Here is a 17,613-nt window from a genome sequence, read left to right on the forward strand (position 1 = left end):
GCAGAGAACCCTGACTGCTCTTTGGGCTGACGAGGGAGGGGGACTTGACAGGGGGGAGGGGGAGGGAAATGGGAGGCGGTGGCAGGGAGGAGACAGAAATCTTTAATAAATAATTAATAAAAAAAACATAAAGCAAAGTGTCTGCTATTCCTTTTGGGGCCTGGAAATCTTTCACTTTAAAATGTTTTTGTGTTCATCAGTTTTACTGTCAACTTGACCCAACCTAGAGTCATCCAGGAATAAGGTTTTAATGATGAACTGTTTAGATTAGAGTGGTCTGTGGGCATATCTATGGGGAGTTTCCTTGACTTCTATGTGATATGGGAAGTGCCAGTCTACTGTGGGTAGCACCATTCCCTAGACAGGGACCCAGAAGTAGAAGAGAAGACAAAGCTAGCCGAGAGCAAGGAGGAAAGGAGCTGTGCTTTTACTTCCTCTGCCCTTGACCGTGGGTATGAAACATCAGATTTTGCCTTGACTTCTTTGATTTTTTTTCTCAGATCATATATCATAGCAACAGAAATGAAACAAGGACAGTTTCCTTCTAATTTCCCAAGAGCTTAAATTATATGAATACATTAGCTTTTTGTTGATATTACTTCTCATGCAACGCACACGTTTGCAGTTCCAACTTAAGTAAACAGATAGCAAAGTATGACCACATCTTGGCAGACTTAGGAACAAACACTCCATACACAGAAGCACTTTGAAGTAAAAGGCAGAGGGCAGCTTACCTTTTGAGTGAGTAGAGCGCGGACGACTTGGTTGGCTACCTACAACAAGAGGAAGAAAGTTGGTGTCGGTTATAACAGACTTTCTACAAATGCAGGCTCATTTGTCAACAAATTTCCCACAGCTTCCAGCCTGCAATGAGTCCCGCGTATCCCTCTTCTCTCCACCGGTGAAAAAGCTCTCTTTTCAGAACAAGGATGTCCTTCTGGGAAATATTTTGCTCTATCCAAAGGTGACCTTGTGGTTAATTAAGATGGTTCAGCTGGGAAGGTAATTCACACCTTGATTTTCACGTTTCCATATTTGGGGAAATAACCTCCTTTCATATATAAACTACTCCATGAAAGCTAAACCGCAGAGCAGTGAGAGACACCGTCCTAATGATCTGCACTGTTCCCTATCTCACTGGTTTATCATCTCCTTTGGCTCTCCTTTCACTCCTTTCCCGTATGGTTCCTCTGTCTAAAATCAATGGCAACACAGAAAGGCAGACAGATGAGAACGGGGCAGTCCATTTCCTGCATGGCCCATGTCCCTCCTCTCTTCCCCTACTTTCTCCTTTCGTGTTTGCTTCTTGTAACAGAATCTGGTGATTGCGAACTTATTCCACAGCAGAAGGATCCCTGCTTTGACTCTAAGTCCTGGGTACATCCTAGCTCTTTTACTCCCATAGGCCAAAGTTCCAGCCAACAATATATAAGGAGACTATTTTTCTTGTATGTAATAGAGTCTTTAAGAAGAAGGGAGCCTGGATCACCATTCCTTTCTTCTGTATGGGGTCTGAAAGTGATGGCTGATAGAACTCAACTTTATGGCCCGTGGGGATATCTTCCAAGACCAAACAATAAAGTCACCTGCACATATGCTATGATGAGATTATGGAGTCAGTTTGGTATCCATAAGACGAACAAAGAAAATGTAATATATCTATACAATGGAAAATTATTTAGCCATAAAGAATGAAATCTTGTTGGTAGTAAAAACTAGATATAGGTGGAATCATCACGTTAAAAAAATAATTCAAACTCAGAAAAAATAGAAAATAGCATGTTTTCTCTCATGTGTAGAATCTATATTTTTAAGAAAGACATGAAACTGGACAGGAAGAGAAAGAGAACCAAAGGATGGAGCAAGGGAGACAAGACAGAGTAGCAGTGAGATAGCTATGGTCAAAATGTGTTCTGTGCATGGATGCAGATGTCAGTCATAACAACACCTACCACTTTGTATTCTCCATATATCCCAATTTAAAAAGTGACTGACAACAAGCACCACATATTAAGTCCATTTAGGTAGAGAAAGCACAGAATCAATCTTGCCAAGAGTTCCATTGTCTACTCCTGAACTTCCATTGAACCAGTGTACTATTGAATTTCTTGCAACATACAGCAACCATAATTTTCAGAATTGTATTATTACTGTTGAGGCAAGGTGCCTGATCTTGAACTCCCTATGTATCCAAGAATGACCTAGATGCTCCTCAACAGAAGAATGGATAAGAAAATGGGGTACATTTACACAACTACTCAGAGGTAAAAAATAATGGCATCTTGAAATTTGCAGGCAAATGAATGGATCTAGAAAAATCCATTAACACAGATCCAGAAAGACAAATATAATATGTACTCACTCATAATTTGCTTTTAGACATAAAGCAAAGAAAATCCAGCCTACAGGATACAACCCCAGAGAAACTAGACAACAATGAGGACCCTAAGAGAGACATACATGGATTCACACAGGAAGGAGTAAAAGGCAAGATCTCTTGAGTAAATTGGGAGCGTGGAGGTCATGGGAGAGGGGAGAAGGGGAGAAGGGAGGAAGGGAGGGGAGTGGACAAAAATGTATAGTTCAATAAAAACAATAAAACAAAGAAAGCAAAAAAGACATGTCACACAGTTCACATATGTTATCACTATGGTGATTCTCAGATTCAGCCAGAGATTGGGGTGCATGCTTTCATCTATTTTTGCTCTGGGTAACACATTTATTTGGGGGATGCTTGGTTCTGTGTGCCTGATTCTAATCATGGAATGCTTTGAGTGTCAATGTTTTCATAGGGCTTAGTTGTTTCTTGACTCAATATTGACAAAACAACGCATCCTTCATGACAGTTGGCTACCAGTAAATCTCAGAGAAAATTAAAGCATAAGCTAGCGTGGAGATTTGGGCAGGAGGCCATTTACTCCATGAGAAGTAAATAGTTAGAATCAAGACTACCCATAATTTATTAGTTTACAGCATATGTGTAAAGGGTACTTTGCCCGGTAAAACCTTTCCAAATTTACCTTGCTGATGTTAAATTAAAATGAAAAGTTTTTCATTGAAATCAATAATAGTCTTGGAGAAAATAGTATCTTTCAGAGCTCTGCATACATTTATATGTGTGGGGTTGGGTGTAGTTGCGAGGGTGTGCATGTACCACAATCATGGGGGTGAGAGACCACCATCAGGTGTTTTCCTTAATCGCTCTCCCTCTTAGATTTTGAATCAGGTTCTTTCACAAAAGCCATAGCGTTCTGATTTGTGCTAGACATTCTGACCAGGGGCCTGCCTCTCTCCACCCCAGCACTGTGCTAAAAAGCACACAGAAATGCACCTGCTGGTTTATGTTGGCTCTAGGGATCAAACTTAGGCTTCTGACTGAGACCTCTCCCAGCCCCAACTCTGGGGAGTTTTTAAACATTCATTCCCATTTATAAGTGGCTGAGAGTTTAAAGTCGAACAATACATCACCTCTTTTACTGTTGGCACATGAAGGAGAGTAGAAGGCTTGAGCTGTCTATGCAGGCAGAGTGGGAGAACAATATACGAAAGTTAATTCAGACCATAAATAATTTACTTAAAAAAACCCTCAGACTTGGATTTGATTTACATGCTCATAAAACTGCCGAATATCAATATTTTCCTTTCTTCCTCCAAACTGGTTCCTCTCTTAAGCCATTCTGTGTTAACAGTGGTCACATAAAATGGCTGTATCTATGATTTAATGGGGGACATAGAGTAATATCCTAACCGTAACAGCCCACGGGAGGAAAAACTCTGTATCTCTGCACTCCAGCTCCTAGCCCAGTGGGCATTCTGACTCTGTATTGCACAAGTTTCCCTCTGGCATGTTCTTTGGACAATTGTTTGTCCTATCTGAAAATTGGACGATATTTTTTGTAGCTGCTGACATGAAGGTGAAATAACCAGATGGACTCACGGGTGCTCTGTGGGAGGAAGGTATGAATGCTTCCCTCTTTTCTGTCAGTGGAAATGGCTTCTCGGGCTCCTTGCTGTGTTAACAGTCACCCCTCCCGGGTGTATCGCTGAGCTGGTGTTCGAGCTGGTACCTTCAGTCTCTGGTGGGCTCACATGATGCTGCCCAGGATAGGCCCCTACCCATAAGGCTCCAGTAATCTGCCCTCAGCTCTTGGGTTGCAGATAATCACATCCTGCCAGGCCCAGTTAATGAGAACAAATAACTTCCAGGGTACCTGGCAGCTTCCTCTCAGAAGACAGGCAGAAGAGCAGCTGGCCTGAGCCGGAGGGATCTGAGGCACAGACAGCAGAGCTGACAGCCCTTCTGCCTCTGGGTTGTGGGACAAACTTGCCCAGGTTTGCTGTGGAGACCTCCCAGCTCTGGGCCTAGTAGACAGTGCAGATCTGTTCTGCTCCTCCTCAGTGGGAATTCTGTCAGAAAACTGACGTTCCCACCCACATGGTGCCTTGATGCTCCCTCCCACAAAGCACCAAGTGAAGGCAAGGCTTCCTCTGTCTCTACCTCCCCAGCACGGGGACTGTGGATGCTTGCCATCCTGCCTAGCTTTTTTATTTGTTTGGTTTTTATGCCTTTGGTCCTTTTTCCTCTAGGCGCTTACCTTCCCAATATAGGCAGGTGAGATTGTTGACTTTTCTGTTATTGGACTCCAAACAAGTCCTCCCCTGGGCTGTCTGAGGGACCACAGTAGTGGGTTGAGCCAGTTCTTACTTAGTTGACAAGGTCACAGGGCTCCCCTGGGGAAGAGGGCTAGAAGCAGCAGACTAGTCCTTAGAGGAGGATGAAAAGTCACCACACCTAGGCTTCCCTCCTCTGCTTCCTGCTGCATGCCAGCCTTCCCTGCTCTTTTGGGGATTTCGTCTTACAAAGCAACTCTGATGTTGGCAAAGTAGCTACAATCTAGTCAAAAACGCGCATATTTGGAAATACTCTTTGGAGGGATTTCCCATCCTCTGGAACGTTGGTTACTATAAAGAGGCAGATGGGGACAAGAAGGAGAAGATTATTAGGATATGGTTACTAGAAAGGGTTGGGTCTAGGGCTGTGGAGATGGCTCAGTCACTTGTCTTGTAAAGATGAAGGCCTGAGTTCTCCCCTCAGATCCTGCTTCTACAAAGCCAGGCATGGGACTAGGGGGATGACCACACAGAGGTTACAGTAAAGCACCTGCTATACAAGTGTGAACACCAAGTGTGGAAACCCAGAAACCCATGTAAATGACAGGTGGGTATGGCGGCCCTTCTGTAATTCCAGCCTTAGAAGTAGAAGAGAAAGGATCCCCGGAGCAAGCTGGCTAGGCAGACCAGGCATGTTGGTTATCTATGGTTTTGATTGAGAGATTCTGACCCAATAAATAAGGAATAAGAAAAATTGAGGATGATTCCAACATCAACCTTGGGTTCATGCATGCACTCAAACCCATATGTATCTATGCATATGAAAAATCCACATACATATATACATATACACATCACACATGGAGATACATTAAAAATGGAGAGAAGAATCAAAGTGTAGTGGCATAGACTTAAATTCTTAGCACTGGGGAGGTGGAGACAGGGGCATACCTAGGATTGTCTGGCCAGCCAGCCCAGCCTACTTGGTGAGTTCTAAGCAGAGAAAGACCCTGTCCCAACAAACAATGTGAACAATACACCCGAGGAACAACACCTAAGGTTGACCATTGGCCTCCGCATGCATGTGAACACACATGTACTCCCACACACGTACATATATATAAACATACACTTCAGGCCCCAGATAGATTGTGTTGTTGACATATACTGGTGTGCAGTGAATGGAGGATAGTGCGACCTTCTTCATTCTTAAGACATGGGAACGATCTGAAGTTGTGGGAAAGTGTGAAGTGATGACATTGTCTGAGAAGTCACATAGGCAGGACCAAATGCACAGTGGCACTCCATCAATGGCAAATGGCAGTCAGGAACGGAACCACTGTCCAGGCCACTTCTTTCGTGTCAGACTTGAAGAACAATAGCTTTTATTTGTAAAAGCATGAAGTGTGTGCATGTGCCCATGACATGAATGCATAAATATATACACACCACTAAGCATCTGTTGTATTCTTCTCCTTGTTTTTGAGGGTTGAATTTGGAGACAGGGTCTTATGTAGCCCAGTATGGCCTCAAACTGTCCATGTTGTGGTGCAGGACTTATTGGCAGAGAGAAAAGAAGGGGAGCTGACTCTCGGTATGGGAGGCACGAGAGGAGACAGAGAGGAAGCAGGACATGCAGGAGAAGAGGGAAAAGCCACGAGCCATGGTAGCATGTAGAGCGACTTAGAAACGAGCCGAAGCTAAAGCCGAGCTTTGGTAATTAATAAAAAGTCTCCATGTTGTTTTTTATGAGCTGGTAGATCAAAGAAAAATCCACCTACACTCTATGGTCAAAGATGACCTTGACTGTGGTGTTGAGAGCACAAGCGGGCACCAAGACAACCAGTTTACGCACTGCTGGGACTTGAGCCCCGGCATGGTGTATGTTACGAATGTGCTCTACCCACTGAGCTACAGCCACAAACAACTTTCTTTTATTCTGTGTAACAGTCTTGTCAGATAAAATGAGGGTGCTCCACCCTTCCTATCCTAAAGGCTAGGATAGCTGTGCTGGTGTTTGAACCTGGAGTCTTGCCTAAGCAGAGTCCGTATGGTCTCTTCAGATCCAAAATGGTCTTTAAGTATGTGCACGTTCCCCCTTCCTATTGTTTATTCTTTGAACTGTGTAGGGCTGGAGCATAATAGATGCCTGTTTACCTCTGAGGAGACAGAGGAAGGCATTTGTTTAAACGTGTATGTGGGACTGCAAGAAAACAATTTGGAAATTAATTTCCTGCTGTTCCCTCTCCATTCATTCTGTTAGTCATTTAACAAACATGCATTAACACTTCATGGGGACTGAGGATCATACTGAGCCCTGGAGAAATAATGGCAAACAGAATGGAGACACTGCCTCAAGAGGGCAGCCAGCCCTGAGGAGCCAGGCATACACTTGACTGGGCACCTCTGGCATGACTGAGATGGTGATTTTAAAGATGTAGGACACTGATGTGGGATGTGCCTGAAAGTGTCCCTGTAAAAATTCCTGAGTGAGTCTGATCTTGGTACATAGCGTGCACACACACACACACACACACACACACACACGCAGAGAGAGAGAGACAGAGAGACAGAGACAGAGAGACAGAATTTTCTCTTTTAAAGACAGTGTCTCATATAGCCGAGGCTGGTCTAGAACTCAGGATATAGCTAAGCATAACCTTGGACTCCTAATCCTCCTGATTCCACCTCCCAAGCACCGGGGTTCCAGGTATGGTCACCACAATGCCTAGTTTGTAGATTTTCATTAACTCAGAAATAATCACAAATTTCCCTTTCCATGTGAGCCCAAGGTTCCCTATCACTATATCCAGGCTTGTTTCCAGTCCGTCCTCTACTTACACTCACTCTGTAAACGTTCCACTTGGTTACAGTATACGCAAGCTCTCCCTACAGCAGTTCATAACCTTGACTGAATATTATAACCCCCAGAGGGCTTTAAAAACATGAGGACCCAGGCTCCATGCCAGAGCAGAGTCCAACCAGATCTGGAATAGGACATAATATAGCCAGCAGAATATTGAAAGATCCCTAGGTTTGGGGCTGGGTAGATGGCTCAGACAGTAAAGTACTTGCCAGCCAAGTATGAAGACCTGGGTTCGAATCCTAGCACCTACCAAAGACACAGAGCATGATAGTACATGTCTGTAATCCCAGTACTGCGGTGGTGGACACAGGTGGATTCCTGGGGCTTGCTGACTAGCCAGGGTAGATTAATCTGTGAGCTCCAGATTCGGTATAAGAAAAAAAAAAAAGAGGGGAAAGGAGACTAAGGAAGACAGCATCAACCTCTGGCTTCCATATGATCTACACACACACACACATACACCACACACACACACACACACACACACACACACACACACACACACTTCTCCAGACAAATGCAGCTGTAGCTAGTCATGAGAGCTACCTACTCTTCTGGACCCACACCCTGACTGGCTCTTGCTGCTGCTGAGATACCCTATCCAAGCCTGCCCCTTTACTGCTGCCCTGCCTTGCTCCTCCTACCCACTGCTGACTACTGTCCATTCCTCAAGTTCCCACTGCACCCGGCAGCTTCTCTGACCCTCTAACCTCCTCACTTCTGCTAGTCTAAGGTTTCCATGCCGGAGTCCACATGGGGTGACACTCAATGCAGGTTTGTCAGATGCCACTGGCAATGCAGCGGTCAAAGGCTGCTCTCGTGTCTATTTTATACACACATTGTATCTCTGTGTGTGGAACAGCTGGTCTGGAAGGAACTGTGGATAAATAGCAATTCACCACCTGGTAACAGACTGCCGGTCAAATATTAAGACTAAGAAAGCACAAATTGAATCACAAAGACTTCCAAACTCCCATGAAGAAATGAGGGCAATCCTTGACAGGGTCTTTCTAACCCAATGCCAACAAACAAGAGAAGTGAAGTGTGTGTGTGTGTGTGTGTGTGTGTATGTGTGTGTGTGTGTGTGTGTGTGTATGTGTGTGTATGTGTGTGTATGTGTGCGTATGCTTACCAGGTCATGATATGTGTTATGTATGTGTGTCTGTGGGGTAGGACTGTAGGTATATATGAGGGGGTATATGTGTATCTGCACATACGTGTGTGGTATATGTATCCACCAATGTTATGTGTGTGGAGGCAATGTGCCTGTACATGAGTATGTGTGTTTGTGTGTGTGTTTGCACATGGGCCAAGGTATGTGAGAGTACGTATCTTTCTAGGCATATGTGTGTACATCCATCTATGAACAGTATCTACCTTTTTCTAGTAAACACGTTCTTTTAGTAGAAGCACAGACAGAATTTCAGATTCCCCAGTGTTCTCCCAAATCCCAAGCAAGTTTTCCATTTCCTAGAAAACAAGCACGCGGGCCAAAAGGACTGAGGGCGCTCTGAAGTCACGCCGTCCCCATCAGCGTCTATTTTACGGAATTTAGGAGCAAGGAAATAACTTACACGAGGCCTTACCTTGTTAGTTGGACTAATTAGTATAAAAAGCCTCGGAAAGAATTTGCACTTCGCATTATTACTACACGGAACTGCCCCTCTGAGGGCATTCCCTTACAAAGCCTGGAAACAGACAGTCTAGCCCGCGCAATTAGTTACAGAACAACAGGCATGTGTAATCAGAGGCTGGGATTCATGAATACAAAACATTTGTGTTGTTCAGAGGTGGCTCTTTGTTGTAAATCACCTTGCTGGCAACTGCTAATTTCTGTAATTAGGAGCAGAGGGACTCGCTCCTCAAAAATCCTGCTGTCAGTGGAACCATGGCAAATGAATTCGATGGGGAAAATTTCGGTTTCCCGAGAGAAGCCCACATAGCACAGGGGTGGGGGACGCAGGGGAAGTAGATGGCTCGTTTCGTGCAACTATGCACACTTGTGTCTGTATGTGCTTGCACGCCTTTGCGCTTGCTCAAGCCAGGTGTGGACATGAAGAGCTTTCCTCCATTACTTTTCCAGCTCAAATTGTTAAGACAGGGTTTCTCACTGAACCTGGCGCTCACTGATTCAGCTGAACTGGCTGACCAGGGAGCCTCAGGGATCCTCTGATCTTGGCCTCCACAGCACTGGGATTATGGGTGTGCACAGCTACACCTCACTTTTGAGAAAGGTTCTGGGTGTCTGTACGTAGGTCCTCATGCTTGTGTTTTACAGACTGAGCCATCTCCACGGCCAGACTCCAGTTTCCATAGAAAAATTCTGTGAGCTTTGAGCTGGATGAAGAATGACCCAAGGGAGACCATGGTAAGTACGCAGCTCTGTGGTCTGAGCCCATAGATCTGACTTCTGAATACAGGCCACGTCTCAATGGGAATCTCTGTGCAAGGGGGAAAAGTGCAACTTGGCTCATCAATACTTTTAGTCCAGGGGTATTATTGGCTCCTTTAAATAGCCTTGCATCTGTTTGGTCTTTCTTGCCCTGGACTTGGACTGGACTGAGGGCAGGGCTGAGGAAAGCTGAACTGGCCTCACCAGACCCGACGTCTGAGTGCCAGCTTTTATGACAACAACTTTCCTGATTGCTTTACCTTTGGATACTGGAATGATTGCGCTCTCTCTCTCTCTCTCTCTCTCTCTCTCTCTCTCTCTCTCTCTCTCTGTGTGTGTGTGTGTGTGTGTGTGTGTGTGTGTGTGTGTGTGTGTTCGTGTCTGTGGGTATGAGCAGTGGCCAGAAGTCAACCTCAGGTGTCATCCCCTCAGGTTCTATCTGTATTATTTTTCATACACAGTCTCTCATTAGCCTGCTATTCACTGAGTAGCTAGCCTGCCTGGACAGTGAGCCCCAGGGACCTGCCTGCCTTTGCCTGCTAAGTGCTGGGACTACAGGTCTGGCCCCATGCTTGGTGTACTACATGGGCTCCAAGACTCAAACCCAGGTCCTTGTGCATATTTCATCCACTGAGCTCTCTTTCCAGCCCCGTCCTGGGGTTTTTGATTACTGACAGGGCAGAGGGTTATGAACACTAGCAATTTACATGGCTAGAAATCTTAAACAACTGAAAGACTGAATATAAAGGAATTTTAAGGGACGTCTGGAGAGTTCTCCAACAACATGCAAGTACTAAGTGCCAAGGCAGAGTGGTCAGCAGTCTGAGGCCATGACTGCAGAGGCAGTGTGCACAGACACCATCAAGAAAGTCTGCTAACACACACATGCGGGACTCCCCCTGAGTGGCACCAGGGTTCTGCAGGGTAGGGATGAATCCTGAGATTCATACCAAGCTCCCGGACATGGCTCACATCGTAGGGCTAGACAGCATAGCTGTGACAACCACTGGTGTGGGGCTGAGGCTAAGACCAGCTGGCACTGTTTCCATTCCCGGCACCACATAATCCAGGCATTACGGCACATGCCTGTTATCCTAGAACCTGAGAGATGGAAGATCCGGAGTTCAAGGTCATCCTTGGCTACAGAGTGCATTCTACACCACCGTGTACACAACCACTGGTGTGGGAAAATCTTAGCCTAGGAGAAGCACTGGTGTGGGACTATCCCAGCCAAGGGGAGACATTGGTGTGGGATTATCCCAGCCTAGGGGAAACACTGGTCTGGACTATTCTAGCCCAGGGGAGACACTGGTGTGGGATTATCCCAGCCAAGGGGAGACACTGGTGTGGGAAAACCAAAATAGCCAAAACATTCATCCTCAGAAGGTGGAGATTCCACTAGTATGAAGGAAGAGAAAGATGGTGGTAGAATGGGTTCTAGCTAGGCTCTAGCTATAGTATTCTGGCTTGTATACTTCATGGTCCACCCTATCAACTTCTAGGACAGTGTCAAAGAAGAGAGAGGATGGACTGGATCGGGAGGGTGAGAATATCAAAAGGAGTTCACTGGAAAACATTTATCTGTCTGTTAGCAAGGAGAAAAAATTGAAGATATTGGCTATCCCACAAGTAAAGTAATGGAACAAGATAACATGCAATTTTTCTAAAATCTATTCAGCTACACTCTAATAATCTTCCGACAGAATCTCACAGAATGTGCGAGAGTTTTAACACACTGGGGCGATGTTTAAAGAAGTTATGTCATTTAAATAATGGCTCCCATCATGGAGTCCCTGAGGAGAGCTTTACCACTTGGCCAGTGGACCATTGTGGTGAGAAGCAGCAGTGTGACCGGCTCCTCTGCCTAACAGTGGGAGAAGGTGCTGGGAGTTTGGGGGCTCTGAAAAGGCTCCTGCCCCCTCCCCCACCACCATTTTTGTTCTTATCTTGCCATCATTATCGGATAATATTTATTGAGCTTACTCGTGCGTGGGGCTCTGTCTTCTTCCACTGCACTCAGATTTTCTTCCTGACTTCCCTTTTTCTTTTTGCCTTGTGCTCAATCTGCTGATTTCCCCCCTCGGGTTGCCAACTGTGAACGCTGTCCCCGCCCACTCAATCAGCGATTCACTGCTCAGAGAAGGCATCCAATTGCACACACTGCATGCCCACATGTGGCTCTTCCTCACTCAGGGCCAAGGACCGCACTGCGTGGACAGAAGGAATCGTCCTAACAGTGACTGCTACCCCAAGTGTGTGCAAGGATGGAAGACAATTATTCCAAGGAACCACACATGCCCTGTGAAAGTTACAGTGGAGGGTAGGGAAAGAAGACAGAAACAGAGTGGAGAGAGAAGGAAGGGAGAGAGAGATGGGAGAGGGAAAGGAAAGGGGAGAGGCAGCAGAGACAGAAGAGGGAGGAGGGAGAGGAGATATACATACAGAGAGACATTCATACAGGAAAAGAGGCAGAGAGAGGGAAGAAGGGAAGGGGGAAGAAGAGATAGAGTCAGGAAAAAGAGGAGGAAGGGGAAAGAGAGGAGAGAGAGATGAAAGGACAGAGAGGAAAGAGATACAGGAGGGAGGGGAGAGGAGTGGATAAGGGAGATGTAGGGCACATGTATGGGGAGGGGATCCGTGGGGGGAGGAGAGGCTAAGAGACCAATGTGTCTCAGGGGACATTGTTTACAGCTTCCTTGGGGAAAGCCTTACAATTCCGTGTAGCATGGAACTCACATGCCCTCTGACCCGATTAAGATCCTTAACAAGCCCTGCATCTCCCTCTTACCCTGCCCTCTCGGCCCTCTTAGGGAGCCTTACCTCATCAAGACATCTCTCATACTGTTCTCGTTGACTCTCGTTTTCCAGTGCCAGTGCCGAGTTCTCCGCCTGCAGTAAGAGACAGAAATAACAACCATAAATCAATGGAACGTTGTGTTATGTGACAACTCATTCAATATGGTTGCTAAATATACCTCCCCAGGACCCCGGGTGATCTCTCAGAAGTACCTTTGACAGGTTTGCTCTAAGTACTATTATAAGTTTCGCAGGGATGACTCTTGTCTTACAGGCTTGCTTGCTCGCATACATTATGAGTCTAAGAAATCGGAACTTGATATTCTGAGCAAGTAGAAAATCAAATCAGGGCCATGCAGGAGTGTTCCACAGAAAGATGCCAGTATTTGTCTTATGCTATGAAAATGTAAATGTAAGAAACACCGAAATCCACTCCTTTAGGACCTGGCATGGTCTCAGCCTAATACTTGTTGAGGCCACACACACACACACACACACACACACACACACACACACACACCAGGTAAAGCTTTTAACTCAAACACAAAGTCCAGGCTATTCTTGGGGTCAGCCAGTGACACTAGAACATAAGATGATAAAGAGAAAGCCACACCTTGAACGGTCCTCATGGATCCATCTGACCACCCTCATTAGAGCCCATTAGAGCTTTTGTGCTCCCCAGAGCACACGGGCTTGGGGGTGTTGACATGCTACCTTAGTTTCTTTCACTGTTGCTGGGATAAAAACAAGCTGACAAACCTCAGGGAGAAAGGATTGATTCTTGTTCATGGTTTAGGTGAAGTCCATTATGGTGGGGATGTCAAGGCAGCGCCATGGGTGGGTTATGGGGAATCAAACTCAGGTCCTTATGTTTGCCAGAAAACACTGTACTGACTGAGCAATCTCCTCAGCCAAGAAAGGAGCACCCTTAATCAGTTTGCTGAGTGTATGTAGTAGGCTTTAGTGTGTGTCCTTGACGGCTTCTCTCCATCTGATCCAGGAGTTTTTGTTTGGTAATACATGCACATACACACATCACACACACAAACACACACAATTTTTAGTAACCATGTAGAATTCCCTCACATCTTGATGATCAACATTTAGTCACATCTTCTCCTTCCTTCTTATCGTTTTCCTGCACCATGAAGGCAGGTCTCAGACGAGCCCCATTTATCCTTTGATGCTCTTGTGCACAACCACAGGCTGGTTATCAGTTTCCTGAAATACAATATACACTACGGTAATGTGGTCCACACTTGTTCCAATTTCAGCCCTGAACTGATCATACCCTATAGAGCCAGTTCTTCTAGTCCACAATTCTTGTTAATAGCTAGTGGTCTCTGATATGAACTCCCGATTGTATGCTGTGATTTTTCTCCCCGCACACTCCTCCTTCCTTCCCTTTCTCTTCCTCTCATCCCTTCAACTCCTTTTTATTCACTTCCTGTCCTCTCTTCCCCTTTCCTCCCCACCGACCCCCTTGGCTTCTTCCTTCCTACTCACCATCTTTGTTTCCTATCTTTAGAACCCTTTTTCAGCAGTGAGATCTGGGCTCCCAAAGGCAGTATTTTTACTAGCTTGTTCCACCCCTGCAGTGTACAGACAACTGTTACACCATGAAAATCCACGCTAAGCAGAGGTGAGCATATATTCTGTTTCTAGAGTGAGGATATTAATGAAAATTCTCTGCCCAAAGGTGACCAGGCCAGCTCTCTGCCTCCCATTCGGTGTCCATTATGCAATCCATTTGTTTCTGACAGTCTTCAAATTTAATTTCCCCTCTTTCTGATTTCATGTTATTGTTCTGAATATGTTAAATACTAGCATGATTTCAGAAGTCAAGGCTACACTGAAAGGCACATGCTCAGTGAGACTCCCTCCCTCACTCTTTCTGTGCACCTCTTTTGTAGGCTTGTGAGCAGGGTTCGCTTTCTCCCGTTTTGCTTTTTTCCAAGGCTTCATTAAACAGTGTCCTTTGCCCCCTCTCATCAGGACATATTCAGACATGATTTCCCATTTCTCTACTCTTCACATCAGTACATCAGATACAAACATTCTTCTTTACCTTCACACAGGATCCGTGGATAGCATGTGCACCTTCACATGTGTGCCTGTGCACCTTCACATGTGCCTGTGCACCTTCACATGTGTGCCTGAGCACCTTCACATGTGTGCCTGTGCACCTTCACATGTGCCTGTGCACCTTCACATGTGCCTGTGCACCTTCACATGTGTGCCTGTGCACCTTCACATGTGTGCCTGTGCACCTTCACATGTGTGCCTTGCACCTTCATATGTGTGCCTGCGCACCTTCACATGAGTGCCTGTGCACCTTCACGTGTGCCTGTGCACCTTCACATGTGTGCCTGTGCACCTTCACATGTGTGCCTGTGCACCTTCACATGTGTGCACATGTACCTTCGTGTGTGCCTGTGCACCTTCACATGTGTGCCTGTGCACCTTCACATGTGTGCCTGTGCACCTTCACATGTGTGCACATGTACCTTCGTGTGTGCCTGTGCACCTTCACATGTGTGCCTGTGCACCTTCATATGTGCCTGTGCACCTTCACATGTGTGCCTTGCACCTTCACATGTGTGCCTGTGCACCTTCACATGTGTGCCTGTGCACCTTCATATGTGCCTGTGCACCTTCACATGTGTGCCTGTGCACCTTCACGTGTGCCTGAGCACCTTCACGTGTGCCTGTGCACCTTCACATGTGTGCCTGTGCACCTTCACATGTGTGCCTGTGCACCTTCACATGTGTGCCTGTGCTCCCTCACATGTGTGCCTGTGCACCTTCACATGTGTGCCTGTGCACCTTCACATGTGTGCCTGTGCACCTTCACATGTGTGCCTGTGCACCTTCACATGTGTGCACATGTACCTTCGTGTGTGCTGTGCACCTTCACATGTGTGCCTGTGCTCCCTCACATGTGTGCCTGTGCATATGGAAGCCAGATGTTGACGTCAGGTTGTCTTCTCAGTTATTCTCCACTTTACTGTTTTGAGACAGGGCCTCTCAACAAGCCTGCACCATACAAATTTACTCAGGCTGGCTTGTCACCAGGCCCCAGGACCCTTCTGTTCCTCCTCCCCACTGCCTGGACTAAGACATGTGCAGCTATGTCAGATATTTATCTGTGGGTGCTGGGACTCCAAATGAAGCCCTCACACATGCACGGCAGGTGCGTTACTGGCCGAGCCATCTCCCTACCCTCCATGGATACTTTCACCCTTACTCTGCCCTTGCTTTGTCCCATTTAGTGGATAATGATTGATGGGGGTTAGTCTTATATTTTCCAGAATTTCAGAGCATCTTGAAATACCCCCTTTCCTCTTTTTCCCGTACAACATCTCTAAGTCACACCCTTTATTGCCTCCTCCTCCCAGGCCACATCATCCTTTGGAGAAAGCCACAGGGATCAGCTCTTCTGCACTCTACCTCTCAGCCCCCATAGCAACCCTGTTCATGCTGGGCCTAATGCTGACCATGTGACTCGGCTGTTGACTTCCTCCCAGGCCTTCCTCTGCCATCCTCCCTAGTCACAGGCTGTAGCACTACTTCTGTGGGGTTCTTGAGGTCATTTTTCACTTATAGCAATATGCAATTCATTTCTTTGGTTTTCATAATGAGAAAGGCATGGACCTCCTATGACTTAATTTTTCTGTATTATTATTATTATCATCAATCAATTTGTTCTTGAAAATTTCATACACTCAGTTCTTTCTTCTTCCTCCTCCTTCTCTCCACCACCCACTTTTAGGATTGAACCTAGGGCCCTGCCTTTACTAAGCAGCAGGCAAATCCTCTGCCGCTATCTTGACTATATCCACCCTGACTCCATCGCTCCAACCCTTCTCTTATCCTCAACATAACTCCCTCTTAACTTCAAGCCTTTTTTTTTTAAAAAAAAAATACCCACTGCATCTAATTAGTACTGCACATAGTACATAGGTGTGTGCTCCTCTACTTGGGCATGAGTAACCTGCTAGTAGCCATCCCCACCTAAGGAAAGCCACTCCTCCTCTGCCAGCAACCAGCAACTGCTATGCTCCTAGGCTTGTTTCACTTTTGTTTTGTTGAACTTGCTCCAGGAACAGTGGCTGCAACACTTAGTTCTTTCCCCAGCCCAGGTAGAAGGACAGTTTAGGTTCTAGTTCAGTTGTGTTGCAGATATCTAGGTGATGCTGGGGCTTGCAACCTCCAGCAGGTTATTGTAGGTAATAAATCCGGCTCTCTGATTAACAAAGCTGGAGAGATAACTTGGTGTATAAAGCACTTGCTATGTTAGGAACCCGAGTTCAGTATTGAAAGCTAATGTACGAAAGAGGAACATGGTGACATGCACCTGTAATCTCAGCACAAGGAAGGCAGAGACAGCATGCACCTGTAGTTAGAGCTCACTAGGCAGCCAGCCCAGCCTTCTTGGTCAGTGCAGGTCTGTAAGAGACCCTGTATCTCACCCCATTTCCCCTTAGCCCCATGCCATCTCATCCCTAGTTCCCAGGTTTTGCCTTGCAATCTTGTCTACTTCCCATATCCAGGTGGATGACTATATGTTTTTCTTTGGGTTCACCTTCTTATTTAGCTTTTCTAGGATCACAAATTATATGCTCAATGTCCTTTATTTATGGCTAGAAACCAATTATAAGTGAGTATATCCCATGTTCATCTTTTTGGGACTGGGATACCTCACTCAGGATAGTGTTTTCTATTTCCATCCATTTGCATGCAAAATTCGCGAAGTCATTGTTTTTTACTGCTGAGTAGTACTCTAATATGTATATATTCCACACTTTCTTCATCCATTCTTCCATTGAAGAGCATCTAGGTTGTTTCCGGGTTCTGGCTATTACAAATAATGCTGTTATGAACATAGTTGAACAAATGCTTTTGTCATATTAAAGGGCATCTCTTGGGTATATTCCCAAGAGTGGTA

General features: G+C 45.8%; 1 protein-coding gene across 1 annotated transcript in view; it reads right to left on the minus strand.

Moving 5' to 3' along the window:
* Positions 1-17,613, minus strand: part of Nckap5 (NCK associated protein 5) — a 769,956-nt gene that overhangs the window by 176,632 nt on the left and 575,711 nt on the right. The window contains exons 7-8 of the mRNA XM_041648822.1: positions 12,690-12,758; positions 735-773 (exon numbers count right to left, since the gene is read on the minus strand). Of these exons, the coding sequence (XP_041504756.1) occupies positions 735-773; positions 12,690-12,758 (108 nt within the window). The remainder of the gene's footprint in view (positions 1-734; positions 774-12,689; positions 12,759-17,613) is intronic.

Source organism: Microtus oregoni, unplaced genomic scaffold, assembly GCF_018167655.1.
Source record: "Microtus oregoni isolate MIOR12 unplaced genomic scaffold, Mior012 000003F_ref0000135, whole genome shotgun sequence".
In the NCBI taxonomy this organism is placed as follows: domain Eukaryota; kingdom Metazoa; phylum Chordata; class Mammalia; order Rodentia; family Cricetidae; genus Microtus; species Microtus oregoni.